Source organism: Ammospiza nelsoni, chromosome 2 (genome assembly GCF_027579445.1).
Source record: "Ammospiza nelsoni isolate bAmmNel1 chromosome 2, bAmmNel1.pri, whole genome shotgun sequence".
Lineage (NCBI taxonomy): Eukaryota > Metazoa > Chordata > Aves > Passeriformes > Passerellidae > Ammospiza > Ammospiza nelsoni.
In genome coordinates, this window is record NC_080634.1 from 49829477 (window position 1) to 49848659 (window position 19183).

A 19183-nucleotide genomic window follows, 5' to 3' on the forward strand; every position below is an offset into this window, starting at 1 on the left:
GTCCAAGAATGTTCTAAGAGACAGGTCTTCAGTGTACAGGAGTGGATATATGAATGAAAAAGATACTCAGTGAAGTTCAGGTTTTGAAATACAGGCACTCCAGGGAAGCTTTACAGTCATTCACCTGATGGCATCCAGGAATAAACTTCAAATAGAAAAAAAAGGTCTAAGGTTATTAGCTAAGTAGGGAAACCTTGATGCTAATCTAGGTCATTTGGAGAGGTTAAGTAGTGCAATAGGTCAGGCAACAGTAGGAACCATGCAGTTTATTTAATGAACTACTACACTATTTTTGAGACAAGTGAGTTCAATCTAGCCAATTGCAAGGTCTTTATTTAATCAAGTAAATCAAGGCAGGGCAAAAGCTACAAGTCTCTTGAGGTAAAAGACTTCAGAGGTTCTTCACAGTCTACTACCACAGGCCTGTCAGGGCTTTGTGCCCAGTCAGTAATAAGCATTAACTACAGCAAAGTGAAAGCTACAGATTGCTCATTTTACAATTAGAATAAATTTATGCAAATGTAACAGTACACCTCCAGCTGACTTCAAGCCAGCAGCTGCTTCCCAAGCAATTAAACTTTAAGGTCATTAATAGAGAAACACAGAATTGCTTGGGTTAGAAGGCTTCTTAAAGATTACTGAGTTCCAGCTCCCCTGCTCTGGACAAGGATACCTTCCAACAAGACCAGGTTGCTCAGAGCCCCATCCAACCCGGCCGTGAACACTTCCAGGGATGGGGCACCCACAGCTTCTCTGGGCAACCTACTCCAGTGCCTCACCACTATCACAGATGATAATTTCTTCCTAATCTCTAATCTAAACCTGGCCTCTTGCAGTTTAAAGCCATTCCCCCTTGTCCTGTCCTACACACCCCAGTGAAAAGCTCCTCTCCAGCCCAGAGATGTACAATATATCCATGCTGTACTCAGACATTGCAAATAAAGATGGAGCAGCAGCCTTGGAGTCTGGAATACACTAAGACTGTCTCCTCAGTTATCACCCTGGTATAGCTGGATACTGACTGAAGAGACTCTAGACTGGCGTTGCACACCTACCTGGCTCTTAAACTAACTCTTCTTTAAGGCTCAAAATTATATACCCTTACAATAAGCACTTAATAGCATATATGATGCCCGTGTAATTGCAGCCCGAATGTAGCTATTTATTTGTACAAAAGGTGAGAGTATCATCATTAAAAGAGGCCCAAAAATACAAGGGTTGAACTTCTACATCTGACTTCTCTACTGAAGGGTTTCCAATTGCCTTGCTCTGCGTAGTATTTTAGTGGCATGACATAATTACACATTACAAAGAACACTTTCTATAATGAACTTAATGGCTCCTGTGGTTTGCTTTCTGCTTTCCATCTGAATGATTCTCTGCACTTGTTATAACAAACTGTCACTTGTTATAACAAACTGTTTCTGTAAATGTATCAAACACAAGCACACTTACCCAAAGTTACGTGCCAAAGAAGGGAATGAGTTTGCTCTGCACGGGCAAGTGATTGTACAGCACCCAAGAGATTATTTTAACAATATCATTACAGCTCATGGAGTGCATTTGCTGGAAGAGCCATGTCAAACTAGGAATGTCATCATAATATTTCATTTCTTGTTTTTACTACACAGATAGTCATCATTTAAATGCTTTTTCAGTGTGTATTCATGGTCTTGGAAAAGACTGCAACAGTCTGAACACGTTTATTGCAGCAGCATTAAGTATAGTACATCATACAGTTTATTTAACTATAGTAATTACTCCTTAAGGAAAAAACATTGTATTTTTATAAAAATGTATCCAAATTGAATAGCAGATTACAAGGCTTCATTTATATTTTAACATCAAATAATTTTCTAGAACATTCTGACAAATTAGGCCTACAGATAAGAAACAAGAAATGTGAAAAATCCCTAGAAATCTCTTGAAATTTAAGATAATGATGACATGTAAAAAATAATTTGCCAAAACTACTTAGTGGTTTTAAAAGGAGGTCAACTACTTTTATATAAATATATATAAATTCTAAGTCAATTTAAAAAGGTGGGGTGGCTTTAATCTAGATTCTTATGGGCAAGTCTTTTCACAGACTCAGTTTGGGAGACTGATTCCTCCATTCAAAAAATATTTTTTTAAAATAAAGGACAAAGGTTTTACAGTGAATTTTGATTACAAATATTAAACTCCCAGAGAAACAAAACTAGCAAGCAATTTCATAAGCAGATAGTGACAAAATGACAATGCACTTTAGCTCTATTTGAATACACAGAAACAAGGATTCCCTCTCAAAACTGCTCCGGGGTTACAGTCTTACCTCTTGTTTATACTACAGCACCAAGAGCACTTTCTATATAGGTACTCAACAGAGCACAAATACATAGGCATTTAGCGGGCATACACTGTGTCAACTTCAGAATCAAATTATAAATGCTATAATTGTTACACAAGAAAAAAAAAGTTACCATTTTCTTTTCGTAATCTTGTTATAAATTTCTTGGGAGGTATTACTCCAACTTTTTTCTTCTGGGTGGCTATACTGTGGAAGAGATCAGCTAAGCATGTAAGGAGATTCTCTTTTTTTCTTGGCTGACTCTTGTAGGCTAAGACTTTGTCTCGAAATGGTCGACAAAAATAAAGTGCCTGGAGAACTGAATTGCAGTAGCACGTGTTCCCAAACTACAAAATAAGAGAGAGATCTGTGAGTTTGCATGGCATTACTGTAGAGAGGTAAAATTAACTCCAAGCTGTAAGAGAGTGCATAAGCAGAGGTCAACTTTCTACAAATCATTTCTTTCTGACTTTAAGGTAGAAAAATGTATTGACATTGCACAAAGGATTACCAAGTGTGCTGTATGTAAGTGCATGAAACACCTAGGCTAATTTGAACAACACTATTTAATTTTGTCTCACTTAAAATTTAACTTATTGGTAATATTTTCTATGTATTTGGGTCAAAATGTTCAAAAAATACCCTCAATGTCAGAACTCCCAAAATAAGCTCAGGTAAAAATATCTGTCTACCACACATCAGTCACAACAGCAATGAACATGCACAGCATGACCTTGTACTGCAAAGAAATTCAGCTGAAAATGGAGAGTGCCTCACACACTTCAGGAACTAGATTCTCCAAATCTTAATAGCTGTCATCAATGTCTGAAATAACTACTTTAACCTGCTCCTACATTTTCAGTTCTCATTCCAGGGTGACAAGATTTGTTTAAGGAAATTTGTGACATGGCCTGCTTAGAATTCCAAGCTATGGCAGTTGGTAGCCTGAAATCAAGATTGCAGGGAAAAGAGAACACAAATGGGATGCGCACACTTTGAAGGAGACAGGCCACTGGACTGAAAGAGGAAAGCAGAATCGCAAGAAAAGCATCCATAACCCACTTTGTACCAGGACACCCCAGGTGGGACACCCCAGGTGTTCCCTCCTCAGACTCCTTTAGGCACCTGAGGTCACTGACGCTGTCTGCAGCTCCCCCCAGCACTGCAAACATCCCCACCAACCCTGTGAAGGAGCTGTGAGCCATCAGGGGATAAAGCCATCCTAATTTTATGCTGCCATCCTAATTTTAAGCTGCCCTCCTCCAGTGCAACCTATTATCCAACACTGAAAGTGTGGGAAAAATCTTTATGAGGCCTCAGCAAGTAATCCAACCCTTCAGCTGCCTTTACACAACCTGCAAATTGAAGCGCGCACCTATTGCACATATTCTGCAAAATGTGGAAATAACATTCAGATTTATGTTATACAGAGACAGCAGCACATCTAGGCAGCAAATTCTGAGACTTTACCATTGTGAGGGGGAGAATTATATAGCAAAGACTGCCTTCAGAGATATTTTAAGAGCAGGTTCCTTCAATAGAGAAAAAGAACTAAAAGTTTTCACACCTTAGGAATAACAGGAAAGTAAATAGTTTTTGCTCTCTCTCAAGACAAACAAGAGCACCATGCAATTTAATTACAAAATTTAAAAATTAATTACTTTTCTCTATTTTAAACAAATTAAATACAAAGAACTACTTTCTAAATAACCAAGACACACTCAAAGAATAAGTAAGAAGCATATTTTAAAAAATATTAAGATGTCATTAAGGTATCCATATTAAAAAGCGATGAATTTAACATCCATTATTTTTCTTTTTTTAAGCTAGGAAAATGCTTATATTAGCTTCTTTGTGGTCCAAATCTGCAAATAAGTCAATGAACTTAAGAGGAAAATTGGGGCTTTTTACCTTAAAGGAAGCTGATGAAATCACACAGTGGCTTCAGTCAAAACATTTAATATTGTAAGCTGTTTAGGAGTTTATAATTAGAAACAGCCATAAAAAGAGAGCTACATTAAAGTGCTAAGAAAGTTCTTAAAATTTAATCAAACTGGAAAAGAAAACTGCTAAAATTTCTACAGCAAGCATCAAAAGATGAAAAGCGAGCAAATTAGAATGTTCATAAGATTCCAATTTTAAAAAGGAGCAGTCTGATGATAAATTAATTAGAATGGCAACCATGCGGTGAGAGACAGACAAAATATGAAGACCTCAGAACACTGAACAAAATTCAGATTAATTTAATATGAATGTATGTTAACCTACATGCCTGTGAGTATGAAATAAAAGCAACTAGACTAAGTTCATAAAAGGCTTTCTCCAACCAGATTCAGAAACACAGCAGGCAACAGGAGAATGTCTGAAAGCAAACTCCTGAAGAAAATTTAATTAGTTCCCATTTGTTTTATCTCTAAAGCATCAGTCTTTATCACTTTGAAACTCAAAATATTTTTTAAATAAATGCTTCCAATCATGAAAAAAAATTTAAAAGGCTGTACCTGTACTTTGCAACAAGTGGGAAATGGTTGGGAGGTTTCTAGACTACACAACTCAATTTGCTAAAAGAACAAATGCTTGTCTTACCACCAGTATTACTTCAGTTCCCAACTTTAGAGAAACACCCAACACCTGGTTCCAGTCTTCCCAAGCTCCCACCACCCACTCACACTCTGCCTTCTAATCCTGGACATTCAGCACTGGGCTGGGCTGCCAAGAGACACCTTCCTCTTCCTCTTCCTCCTCCTCCTCCCCACCCCAGGCAGCACTGCCCCAGAGCCACAGCACCTGGGAGTCAAGCCCTGCCCTGTGGCACTTCATGCCTGTCCAGCCTGCCTCAGAACAGCAGTAGAAAACACAAAAAGACCTTTTTGGGACCATCTTACGCTGTGCATGACTAAGAGATGTAAAAAAAATCCATATTTTTTCTTTTTTATCTATTCATACTGCTCTTCTGCTCTAAATTCTGAGAAATCAGATTGTTTCCTTTCAGGAAAATAATGCATTCACTATGTTTTACACACACACACACCTTTTTTTGATCTCATTTAAATTTTGAAAGCAAAGTTACAACACCCAAACCTATGTGGAGCAATGGGACAGTAGGCAAAACAAAAACTCTGTGCAACAAAACCACTGCACACCTATGAACATTTATAATCTTATAGCTTACTCTTCTGATGCACATACAACTGGGAAGAAACGTGGCTGTTGAACCCCATTCAACAAAAAGATTTACAAGAACTTAGATCTGTTTGGAACACTGCTTTTGAGCAGCTCTGGGGTTCCTCCCAGCTCTGATGCACTGGCAGCTCTAACAATTTTTCATCCTTGCAATAGGCCATTTCAGGGAAACAGATTTCTCCAAAACACATGGCTCCACTGCAAGAGATTGAATAACCAAACCTGCTCGAGAAATCTGGTACACTGCTGAAGAGCTTCCAGAGCAGCTCTCTGAGATTAAAAATCTTATTTCGTCCTCACTGGATAAAATGATTGATGTAATTTGTGAAGCACATAGATTCGAACAGTTTGCATTACTGGACTGAAGAGGGAAAGAAGAGTGATAAGCAGACTTGATGCATGGGACATCACACTCCTAATGCTTTCATCTTACCATGTATCTTAGATATTTCCTGCTGATTTAGTAAACAATATTGTCCCTTCAAGTATAAGCTGAATTTTCCATTCCCGTAAACCATCTTGTCTTCCATATGTTTCCCATAATTGCCCTTTCTTAGGTCTTCTTTTACCTCTCAAATTGCTCCTTCAGCACATCCTCTGAACAATCCCTGGATTCTACCACAAAGCTGGAAAAGAGGTAAGACAGGGCTTTTGCCTCCTCCTCTTTTATGCTACATGTGGAAAATTGACAGATCTCTATTTCAGGATTGTCATCTTTATCTAAAATGCTTTTCTGTATTCCAGACACTTTGAATGGCCACCTATCACACAGTTAGAAAAAAGCTATTGACTTCCACGTTATTTCCCTTTTTCCCACTACCCTGGAGAAAGTTAGGACAAACAAAATCATTAAACAAATTAGAAAAACTTAGCAGTAAATGTTAATAAGCCTCTAGGAGATTCACTTCGTGTAATTGCTACAAATAAATTAGAGAAATCAATGAAGGCAAAAACTGTGATTTCTATCACTTCTCAATCTAATAGCACTAATTTATTATCTAGTATTTCTTTTCATTATCTCTGTCATTCTTTCTAGTCATTGGCCATAGTTACTTTCCCTTTTCCTGGCAGATTTACATGCTGCAAGTTCATTACACATTTATGGTCTGTATGTGCTGTGTTAGTAAACACAACCTGCAGAACAGACCTGAAAAGCATTCAGGCATCAACATCATAGAATTTCCTTTCCCATCACTGTACCTGAAAACCAGCACCAGCATGCCATAAACAAAATGAGATCCCATTTTATTATTTGTTACAGTTCAAAGAATTTTAGCCCATAAAATTTTATTGTTTGAAGCTAAAATAAGCAAAAGTCCTGTAGAACACAGAAAATTAAAAGCACTCTGATATACTGTAGCTGCCTGCCTCTTAAATGAGTGCAATGACACATACCCACTCAAATTTCTACTCCCCCTTGAGTACAAAAAGCCAGAATTTGTTGATCTTCATGACATATTAAGAAGATTGTCCTTTACTGAACCTTCTCTTAAGGGTAAAAACTATGTAAAATTTTAAGATTAGGTGTACAATACAATTTCACCGTTAAGTCTTAAATCCTCTCTGGACTTGTACAAGAAATTAGGAAAACAGTTTATCTGTCAACAGAGTAACAGATTTGAGAAAACCCTGTCACTGGAAAAACGGAAAGCCTCAGCTCAGCTGCAGAACTGACAGGCATTAACAATGAAACTGCTGCATCTCCTCTTTGAGAGAAGTAACCTGGGGGGTTTGGCAGCTTTCATGAGAAAGGAAAGGAATCACTTGAATTTAAGAGATGGTGTTTTGAGATGCATGGAAGTCAGCCTGTCAGTGTTTACTGACTCCAGAGTGCATGTTCAGACTGCAGACTCTCAAACCAGGTCAGTGCTAAGCACCTGGAGGTATGGACACATTACAGCAACAGGACAACTTTTAAATAATCAGTTCCATTAAGAAAAGCAAGACAATAGCTCTGGTTAAATCAACCTGTTTTAACTATGCCATTTCTGAAGCCCAGTTAATTTAATATTTCACATCAGTATAATTCAATTTCTAACAAGATACACTTTTCATTCATAATATCAGAAATTAAAGTTTAAATCATTCCTTAAAAATGGAGTCCAATATATTTTCTGAGTTCAAGCAGTCCAATATATTTTTTCTGTGTCCCTCTTTGGGCTGTATTTTTTTTTTATCTTAATATAAATACTTCCTAGCATCATAGTCTTTCATAAGATTTTTTTTTCTTTTAATGTATTTATTTTACTTTATTGGCACATTATGAACAACAAGCTACGTATTTTAAATAGCCTTCTTTATGACTTACACATTTTAATAACATTAAAGTGATGTAAGAATTACTCTACAACTAATAAAATTAAATAAAAGTATTCAATAGAGAGCCCATTTTAGCAATCCAGTAGCATATTTCAACAAATACACTAAATACTGAAACACATTTCAATAGTATGAATATTCAGTGATTGTATCTTTCAGAATTTTAAGTATTCACTCATCCCAGTCTTGTTTAACCAATCCATTCCTGTCCTTCCAAAGCAGTAAGTTACAGTCTGAGACTCACATTAACCAAACCAAAGTAGTGCTCATTGACTGGGAATTGTTCCGGACCAATCTCTTTCTCCAAAGCTGAGGCATTGGCGCCCTAGGAAAAAATCAAAAGCAGCAAAATATTAGTGTGGCAACAGTGAAAACAGCTGTGGAAAAGAGTTTTTCAGCAAGGATAAACAAACAAAACTAAGTAACCATCCATTAAAAAAACCCTGCAAAACACCTGATTATAACTAAAAGTTACCTTAAGACATGTTTCCAAATATTTGCTGTTCAAAAGCATCTTAAAGTTATACACTTTTTATGTATTTTCACGCAATTACACTGCTTCAATGTTCTTTACTTATTATTTCCAGAGTCAAATTACTTTAGTAACACTTGCACTAATGCAAAGCAGGTCAGACACAGGATGCAAGGCCAACTGGTGAGCTCCTTCTAAGAAGAGTAATTTTCATACTGTAAAGCACGTTCCAGAAAAAGTTAAGAGATGCAGATTGTTCACAGGAAGCAAAGAGACTGGTCTGATTCACCTACACTCAAAATATAAGTTGTTCAAAGTGCTTTGCTAAATGCCTTGAACTTTGTAAAACTAAAAGAAAATGCGGAACAGCTAGTGATGGTGTGCATTACAAATGCTGCAGCCTTTGCCCAAAAATCTGTTTGGTCTGATCCTCAAAAAGAAGTCAGAGAATGTTTCTTTGGTTACTCTGTGGCTGCTGACTGAACTGATGCAGTAAACACTGTGTTTCAAAGAAAAGCATTGTTTTCTTTTTTTATTTAGAGACAGAAAAGCTTGTATGCTGGAAAATTCAGAGAACATAAAACCCCTAGCTTTGGATGAGCTCTTACATTGATTGCTTTTAGAGAAATGGAAATGTATACAACTTTTTACACTCAACAAAACTGGTATCTATATATTTATATCTGTTTGTATATATCCTCAGTGAGACTAATACATGAGCATGGATATTCCAACTGGTGTAAGTGCAGCTAAAACAGAGGATAATACACAGCAAAGAACCTTAAAACCAAGCACAACTCCATCCCAACAAGGTCATTTTTTACACCCAAGATATAGCAAATAGCCATTACATGACATATTACAACAATGAAATTACATCAGAATCATGGACTGCATTAAAACCAGCACACAGTATTGCACAGATTAATAACAGACAGGGAGAAGTGAAACAGAATGAATATTAGAACTGTGTTAAAATGTATACCATTAAAATGAAATGATGATGTGGCATGGCACTGCAGAACTTTACACAAACTACCTTAGCAGTTCTGAAACTGGAAGCATGTGCTCAAAGGCCCATGAGGAGGTGACAACTTTAACAGAATAGGGCAAAAGCCAGGAAAATTCCATGCTTGACACAACACAGTTCTGCTCCATTCATAGCACAGCCCTGGCTGCTGTCACATCCCTTCCAATTACCCAGCTTGATAAAGCCTCTCCTTTCCTGAGGATTTAACTGCAGGGCTTATTACTTTAGAAGGTGTTTTCAAATGGAGATTAGAGTGGCGAGGGAAAGGGGTATAAACCTTCATTTAAGATTAAAGCACTCTGAGATTCTGAATATTTAGTTTTGCAGCCTTATTTAAATGCACCCACAAACTCCAGCAAGGTGAATATTAAAAATAAACTATGAAAAAGACGGAACTGTGGGGGACTTTTACATTATTGTTAAAATCTCTACCTCTTTAAAAATAAATTCAAGAGCAGGTTTAAGGAAATTCTTTCTCTTTTCAAAGCCAGGGTGGAGTAGCTACTTAACTCCATCTTTGAAAGGTAAATATTATGCTATAAACATTGATGTTTCTGTTTGTGCAGACCTGAACACTGTATTTAGTTTTGTAGCACAATAAAGATCTGACTTGGCAATAAGAAAGACATGCTGAGATAGCACCAGATCGTCACGGTTTTCTGATTACTCAAAGAAGCTTCATTCAAGGCTCAGACTTTCACATGACTTCAAAGCATGGCATCATCTATGTTTAAATGCAGTTGTTTGTGAATATTATTACAAACCAGCACGGGTGTTTTACAACAGTGTAAAACCCCCCGAGCTACTCAGACTTCCTTTTGCAGCTCTCTTTTTGTCTGTCATAAAGGATGCTATCTCTCCCTCCAAAGTAATCATTGATACTGTGCACAGTGTACTGGTTGCAAAGAGCAGAAACACAGCAAGAGCACACTGAAATGCATGTTCACAACTGACCCATAAAAGCTATTTTAAAACCTAATTATCCCTTGCTTCAAAGTCTTTCCCAGTCATGATTACAGTCCACATCATCAGTCCCAGCTGACTGTTCCATTATGCAAAAACAGATGCAGGGGGAGAGCACTGCAGCAGCACCAACTATTATGGTACTGTGTCATCTCTTGGACATTAGCAGGCTTAGGGCAGAAGTGGGAGTGCCTCTCTTTTCATCGGCCAAGCTGGAGTTACTGGACTTGGGGACCAGACCAGGGAAATTTCAGGCTGTGCTATATGCTGTGGAGTAGAGAATTTATTCCTCTGCCACCTAACTGGGATCCCCAGGGAAAATGCCCCAATAAACTCTTTTTTGGGGGCCTCACTTAATAACACATACAACAGATGTTCAGTCTCCACACTGCAACCTGGCTTTGGTATTACACAGGGGACAGAAAGGAACATCATCAAGTCTGGTCAGCACATCCACCTCCTATTTCCCTTGTCCTTCTGAGGGGAAGCACACATGGTCATTATCTAGAAATGAGAAGCAACAGGGGCACAGCAGAAGTTCAAGATGATGATAATATTGCTGTAATTCTGGGATTTACCACTTTTTGCATAGCATCAGTGTAAAAGCTGTACAGCTGCACAACCAAGCACTGCCTGACATTGACCCCCTTCCAGCACAGACACAATACTGCAGGCAGACAAAACACTCATTTCTTATGGTAGATAAAAAATAGCTTTAAATGGGGCAAGTTCTGCAACTAAGTTCTGTTTACAAGAACAAAATATGAAATCAAGATTTGCTTTTTATTCGTTACTTTAAATTAACAATAGTTACACAAAAACCTTCACAAACCTAATGAAAGTTAGGTGTAAAACTGAACTACTACAGAATTCATTCTTCAAAATGGTAAGTAAAGTAACCTTTATTTAATCATGTTCAAATCAGTTGAACATAAATTGCTTCATCTCCTCCGTCAAGTTAAAGCAAAAAGCTATACTATTGGATTTATAACATTTGCCTTAAATGCTAATTTCTCAATGAAGGGATAAGAATCTGTGTTCACCATGGAAGTACCTTAAGTAAGTTTCTCAACTTTTTTTTTTTTTTAAGAGCTTTAGTTTTGTAAATATTAACACATTTGACACTAAGTAGATGAGGGTTTTATTTCAGTTTAGAGGAATCAAAGCCCAGGAAATACAGTGGAATAAGAAGGTGCATTATCTTTGAAATGTGCAAGGTTGTATTTTCCTGATTTTCATGTTTTATAAATATACATCATCCCAAATTTCTAAAATAAACTAAAAGGCCCACTGATGCCATACATTTCAATGGAAAAGGGCAGAAAAAAATAAAGCACAGACAAACAAACGCAGATTTGTTTTTTTGTTTGTTTAGTTTTTCACTTGCTGAAACAGTATCATGAAATGCCATTTATTACTGCCTTTTCTCACGGCCTCAGAGGCCGCACTGTTGTGGTGTTTCATGTTGAACTAGTCCTTCTGAGACACACCAACAGCTGACACGGGGGTAAGATAACCGGAGCCAATCTGTAAAACAAATCAGTTGGTGCTTCGGATCTGACATACACACCTTGGGCTTCAGAGCATTCTTGCCAGATTAGTTACAGGCTGGTTCTGTGACTGAACACCAGCTGCAGCTGATCTGTGTTGTCTGATGTAGTTTCCTCCAAAAGTCATCTAATTTGTGCACTCTAAGACCGCTCCCAAAATGCAAACCAAAGTGTGCTAAATTGAGATGCCACCCTACATTAAAAATACTGCCTAAAAACATGTCAGCAAGCAGGCAAACAATTGCAGTTTAAAAGTGTCCTACCTGGTCATTAGCATCCAACCTAGCAGGCAGAATTTCCCTTACAAAGCCTTGATTCATAACCGGCCTAACGTGTTGGAAGCTTGCACATCTTATTGGCCTTGGATTGGGGGTCTGATCTACCCCTTTCTAGAATAAAGATCACTTGATAGCTTGGTGGGTCATCTTTTCAGTGGTTTAACACCTTTACCCTCTACTTTAACTAAGCTGTACATTTTCTGAGTAAAATCAGAATTTCACCTTTAAAACAATTTCCTTTTCTGAAAACTTACATTTGTCTCCAGCATCCTGAAGATCCATTTCTCCCTTCACACATGCACTATGCATGATCTATGCTAGATCCTTCCCTACAATGCTCTCCACCTCACTCAAGAAGCAAGAACAACACTGATTAAAGGTGACTCAAATAAATAAACCATGTTGCACAGGTATATGCAAGATAAATTTTTTAGACATGACCTTAGCTATAGGTAAATGAACCAAAGAACCACACAACACAGAACTATCACTCTTTCTAGTGACAAAAGGGAAACTCAGTAATCAGGAATAGCAATGTTCCTGAACAAATGTAAAATTAATGGAATTATTTATAATTTGCAAAAATAAATCTCAGTACAGAAGCACTCACTAGTGCTTCTGTATTAGAAAGATTCTCTGTATTAGAAAGATTCTCCCTTCTCTATGCAACTAGTGAAGATATACAGAATTTCACAGCCCAATGCACTGTGACAGGAATTCTCTGCTAAAGAAGAAATGCAGAATTCTACTCTTCCATTTACATTAAATCAGAATATGCGAATGCATACACCTCTGTGTACTCACATGCATCAGGACTAAGAGCAAAGAGAACAGCTATCTTAAATCAGCTTATATTTATTGCTTCAGTGGCAACCAAAACTGAAACACAATTCTTTTGATACTGTTTCTAGCCAGGAAGCAGCAGTGAAATATGAGTGGGATTCAATAATCCTTGTTGTTCATTTCTTTGCAAAAGAATATGCATTATTAATACATTAAATATTTGGATAGTTTCAGTTAATGCTTTTTAAATACTTCAAAATAGTGTTATTTTATTAATCAGTCTAAGACATAGTCCTATATACTCTTATCAAGTGCAGCTAAGACAAAAGATTTTGTGAGTATGAAGTGAAAACACTTCTGCCTGTAAGGAAAATTATACAAAATTAATTTCTCTTCACATTAGGTATGTCTACTGAACCCATCTACTGGAGCCCCACTGAACATTCACAATGTATTTTCCTTCAAGCAACTACATATAGCAGCACTTCCTTGTAAGTGCGAAGTGTGATTCCTTTTGAGTACTGAATCAAAGACAAGTTAATATTTCAGAAAAATTAGATTCACCTAACTACCCAAAATGCAGGGCGAGTGGGGAAAACACGTTTGCTCAATAGTTGTTTTTGATAAACTGCATCCTCCGGTGTGTTTCACACATGCTTTTATTACTTACATAATTCCACTTCCAGAAAACAAATATATTGCTTTTATAACTTCCCATTTTCATGGAATCATAAAAAGAATTTGAGTTTATTAAAGATGGTAAAAAATGTTTTCCTAGTCTGGTCTACTTATGTCAATACAACCTTCTGATTTTACACTACAGAAAATATCTTGATTCTTTTTTTCCTCAACTGAAAGATAAGATAGATCTTACTGAAACAAATCACTTGTTAAAAGCATTTTACTCTGACAATATTCCTATGCCACGAAAACAAAAGTTAGCCCTTACACAGGGCTTTTATACACCTCTTCCCCTCAAGAAATTTGAATAGAAAAGCCCCTTTTGCCACAGTTTTACAGAATCATTCCCAGACGTTTTAATGCAAATTGGTTGCTTCAGGAATGTAAAAAGTAAATACAAAGACTACATAACTGACCGATCTAAATATTCAAGCCTTGTCTAGTAACAGGATCAGTTGTTCCCATTGACACAGCTAAAAATTCTGCTGCCAAGACCAGAGTCCAAATTCATATTTAATTTTTCCTTGTGCTTAGAACATGCAAGATGAATTACCTACACATGTGTGTAGGTAAAAAGAAAATGGAACACTTGCGTAAATCATCCAAGTAAGTAATATGTCAACTTAATTGTTCCCTGTGCTGGTATAAATACTGCTTGACAACTAGGTAACTTTGAGAATTTTTTCTTTGTGTCTCATATTTGACAATTGTTTTATATTAGAGTCAAATTCCTATTTTGATGAAAATTAAAAACAAATTTGTCTAAATTAATTATTACACTGAACAGTGCCACAAACCTAGTGTTAAAAAGACCAAATATAAATATTCATCTTTTATTGTAGCATGTTACAGCTAGAAAAATGATGATGACAAATGCTTGAATCTTAATGTCATGTTTATCATCCAAGTGTCTCCTGATAAGAACTCCAACAGATGAGTGGACTTCCTCACTGTGGTGCAAGCTCCTGCCCCAACTGCCTAACAAATACTTCTCCAAAATACCCCAACTGCCTAACAAATACTTCTCCAGAAACTCCTGGGCTTGCAGCAGGGCCACCACAGCAGACACGTGTCTGAACACTCCGGAGCACGCAGATGCAGGTCATGGTGCCAGAGTGAAATGCACTGGCTGAGACACAGCACATGTTCCCTCTTGCCAACTGTGCTACACGAGCAAGCCAGCCAGCCGGGTAAAGGAACCCCACAATACTGTGGTTTCCTCTGTGTGACTTTAGTCCCTTCCTTCTCTGCTGTTGTCTTGGTTTTTTGCCATCACCTCCCATTTTGAAGCCGTTTTCCCATAACTTTTCTTTCCTACCTGTAATTCAATTCTCCTTTCTTCCAGCATGGGCCCTCTGTATAGTTTCCTGTGGAATCTGTTAACCTGATCATCAATTAATGTTTAAGTCTTATAATGTGTGCTTCAGAGAAGACAGTGCAATTAGAAGGACAGGACTGAGTACATCATAGCCATTGCTGGCTGGCTGCAGACTCTGGCAAACATCAATTTACATTAAGGGCAGATTTCACAATCAGGTTTGAAACCCGACTGTAAACAAACAATTCCTGAAGCAGTAAGAAAGCCCATAAATGCACACCTCTCTCACGGTCAGCTAGAAAATGTTCCTGCATCGGGGAGTTTTTATAAAGCCTCTCTGCTATGACACTCAAGGTAGGTGCACCTCAGCTGGAAACTTCCAGGGTCTGTTTCCTCTAAAGATGCTTTTCTCACACATGCTTGTTTCAGCTCTAGTACCCCTGAAACATCTCCACCCTTGTGAAACGTGACTGAAATGGACACAAGTGTGCTCGTGGCAGTGCCCCTCGAGGGGAGGCAGGCAGGAAAAGGACAACAGCCAGCCATTCAGAGTGACTCCACACGTCTTAATCCTCTCAAAAACAGAACAAAAATTTGCATTGTAAGATAAGCAGAGGTTCTCCCGCAGAACACACTGTTACATCACACAATCAACATCTAACCACCAACAGTGTATTTGATGTCACTGCTGGGGGGCTGAAACAATCACTGAAGACATTCAGTGACAGACCCTGCATGTCAGATGCTGAGATGGCAGACAGAGAAGGGAATACAGAGACAAACACCCAAAACATGAAGATTTTGACGTCTAAGGCTACAGCTTCTAGATTAGCATAGTTTTAAAATATTATCATGCTTTTTCAGGCTGTGCCAACATCATCAACCACTTTGTAGAAGAAACACTGAAAACAAGCACTATTGCCATTTCAACTTCCTTGTGTATGTCTGAGACTGACATCTTAGAGGCTTTTCACAGCTTGTAAGCTACAAATGTAATTTCTATCTTCTCTCTGCTTCAGCTACTCAAAGACCTGATGCCTTTTAACTGCTAGCAAACGTTTCCTGGATTCTAGACAACAGAAGCAGAAGTACTAGATGCAATCTGTGAGTATAGCATGGGGCACATCTTCATTGCAGTTAGCCTAGGTTACTTTATCCCTCCTCAGCCATGCATAAAAATCCCATACAGTTCAGTCAAGTACGGCTTTGACTGCAGTTTTACTCAGGGATGAGGGTAAAGACCAAGTTCTACTTTTACTGCAAAGATGTTAAAAATAATTTTTAAAAGTAGACCACACAATTTTAACCTCATCCATTTTGCAACAAGAACAGTGGCTAAAGCACTCAAGGGCAAAGGTATTTTCAGAGCTTTTCCACAATCTCCAGCTTTGTAATTAAGACTTACTACAGCACAAGGAAGCATGTGAATGGTGATATACAGCAAAGAATTTTAAGGAAGCTGAAAGGCAAAACAACACTAGGACACATTACTGTAGAAAGAGCTCTGTTAACATTGGGAGCAACACTGAGGTGTTTGACCAATGAACAAATGCAGCATATACAAAGGCACCAAACAACACAGACAGGATGTCCTCTTGGAAGATCATCCCCAAAAGGTACCACAGATAAACTAAACATACTGGTTATCACGCTTCACACAACCTGTCCATTCTATAAAACACAATATACTACTTTGTAATATTCGGGGCTTGAACAACAGTGGTAAGACACATAAAATGCAAATGGGTCAGCAGAAGCAAAACTTGAATGTGGATTAAAAAAAAGAAGTAATGAAAAGCAGAAGTGCAATGGAAGAGTTTCTTCAATACAGTTCTACACTGCTCTGTTACAGACTGTAAGTGTATATGCATGCTAGGTTTGTGTAGGCACAAACTGTCTCTTGACAAAAATTGCCTGTTACTGGTTTTGTACTAACAAGAACTTTTGTCTTCACAAGAAGACACAGAACAGTCTGAAAGTTCTTGTAACAGGCAAGAAAAGGCAAGAAAAACTTGTAAGAGTTCTTAGGTAGTTGTCTGGCACTTTATCAAAGTGTGTTGACACAAAGAAGCATTGCCAGAAAAAAATTAGTATTACTCATCAATTTTAATCCTCTTCAATTTTGTAAAACATATGCTTAAACATAAGTATTTGACTCTTGTTAGAGTCAAAAAGATCTGCCTCGCCTCAACCACATGGTTCTGAACAACACCACAGTAAATACTACGTGCTCCTTCACACTATCTTTACAGATATACTTTTAAGCACAGTCTTATATTAACTGCTGAAAAGTTTTTACAGCTGGTATCCTATGCTAGGTATCCCACATCACAGCATTATTAAAGCTTATGGATCAAAAAGGCTCAGCAAAAAACTTATGCCTGGAGTTGATCCACCCCAGTGCACATGACAGTGATTGGACAGATAGCATTTAATTGCCATCAGAATTTCAGCTTTATGGATACAGACACTTCAGTCAGTAATAAGAAGATTTTTGGTTGAAAATTTTCTTTCAGGATTGACCTGAATCTCAGTGACACAACATCATTTCTAATAAACATACACACAGAATAATCTCAAACTATCTGCCTGTCCAGAGCTATGGTTTGTATGCAGTCCAGAAGCAAGCAGTGAGGTCTCACACTTGACCCAAATTCAAAAGGCCAGCACTGAATCTATGTTGACACAAAGGCCAGCGGCCAGCTCTGGGTGAAGAGATGTCAGCTAGAATTGCAATAAAAGATCTCCCCAGCTCAGGGAACAATCACACTGATTCCTCAGCCACCTAAAACCTGCCTTCAGAGAATGGAAACTCCTGAAGCACATGGTACACGTCCTACCAGTCTGGCCACACCAAGATGTCAGTATGACACCTGATAAATATACAGCTGATAAATTTAAGAAGTCAGACTCTTCCAATTCCAAACTAAAATATGTCATCTCCCATATCAAAAAAAACCCCATTATTCCAGTGACTAAACACCACCTGAGCAATCCCATCCTATGAGCTTACAGATATTCATTCAAAATTCTCACAGGCCACCTCTAAAATATCTGTTTGAGACATTCAAACCTCTTTGCAGCACAATTTATGAAAATCATAATTCAGTTTCCAATAATATGAAACGTAAGCATTTCCCACTGTTTGATGAGATATAATAATGGGAGCAAATTAACAGAGTAGATGACAGAGCGTGTTCTTCCCCTTATTCATCTTTTCCCTTCCCCTGTGGAAACATATTTGGTAACAAGAACTTTCACATGGCCATGGAATAGGTAGAAGAGAGCACAAATGTAAGAACTTCTGCTATGAACCATCAGCACATCTCTTCCATAACAAGCACTAACTTCTACTGACTAAGGGATATATTTCCTTCCTTAAATTCACCACTCCTCCATCAGCAAATGTAGTGAGCTCCCCACCCCTCTTTAAAACAACCCAAGAGAGCTTTATCACATCTGTGCTTCTGTTTATGGCTCTAATTCACCACGAGAGAGAGAGCAATGAGAAAGCAATCCCAGGCAGAAGCCTCCTGTGGGGACGCGGGTCGATGCGCCCCAGGCGGATCACACGGCCGCGCTGGGATGCGCGCACGTGTGCGGGTAACCCGGAGCACCGCCCGCGGATGGGCGATTCCAGCCCAGCTCAGGAGCGCGGCACTCGGAGGGAGAGCAAGGACGCTCCGGAGTGTGCCGGGAGAAGGAGGGCTCTTCCACAAGCCCGACCGTAACCCCCGCACCCCCGCAATGGGAGCGACGGCGATGCCCCGGAGCGCTGTCCCCGCTCTCGGCACACTTTGGAAAGGCTGCGCTCGGTGCCCCCGCGCTCCAGCCCCGTCCGCAGGCGGGACCCGGCTTCAAGCCGCTCGGCGCCGCATCCAGGCTGAGTCTCCCAAAGCCGATTAACCCCGCTCGGCTCCCAGCCGCCTCCCACGGCGGCGCTCCCGCCCCGCGCCCCCGCCCGCCTCCCCCGCAGCCCGGCCCCGCGCCCCCAGCCCGGGCAGCCGGCACGGCCCCGGCCCCGCGCTCACCATGTTACAGATGGAGGCGATTTTGGAGACTGTCATTAGGATTTCCATCCGCCCAGCGCCATCTTCCGCCCAATCACAGCGCCGAGCCGAGCGGAGCCGGGCCGGGCGGGAGCAGGAGGGGAAGGGAGGAAGGGAGGCAGTGAAGGCAGGCAGGCAGGCAGTGAAGGCAGGCGGCGGGGGCACCCCCCGCCCCCGCCGGCGCGGGGCCCCCGCGGCCGGGCGCGCCGCTCGCTCCGCCGCCGCGCA

At 39.3% G+C, this 19183-nt stretch overlaps 1 protein-coding gene across 3 annotated transcripts in view; it reads right to left on the reverse strand.

Annotated features, from left to right (window-relative positions):
* USP12 (ubiquitin specific peptidase 12) overlaps positions 1-19183 on the reverse strand; it is a 32831-nt gene extending 13648 nt beyond the window's left edge. The window contains exons 1-3 of one of the 3 annotated variants that reach the window (XM_059466042.1): positions 18938-19183; positions 8076-8156; positions 2463-2676 (exon numbers count right to left, since the gene is read on the reverse strand). In XM_059466042.1, coding sequence (XP_059322025.1) covers positions 2463-2676; positions 8076-8156; positions 18938-18985 — 343 coding nt within the window. In that variant the 5' untranslated portion in view covers positions 18986-19183. Of the gene's footprint in view, positions 1-2462; positions 2677-5945; positions 6139-8075; positions 8157-18937 lie in introns of those variants that run through there. The other 2 variants (XM_059466043.1, XM_059466044.1) reach the window with 2 other exon arrangements.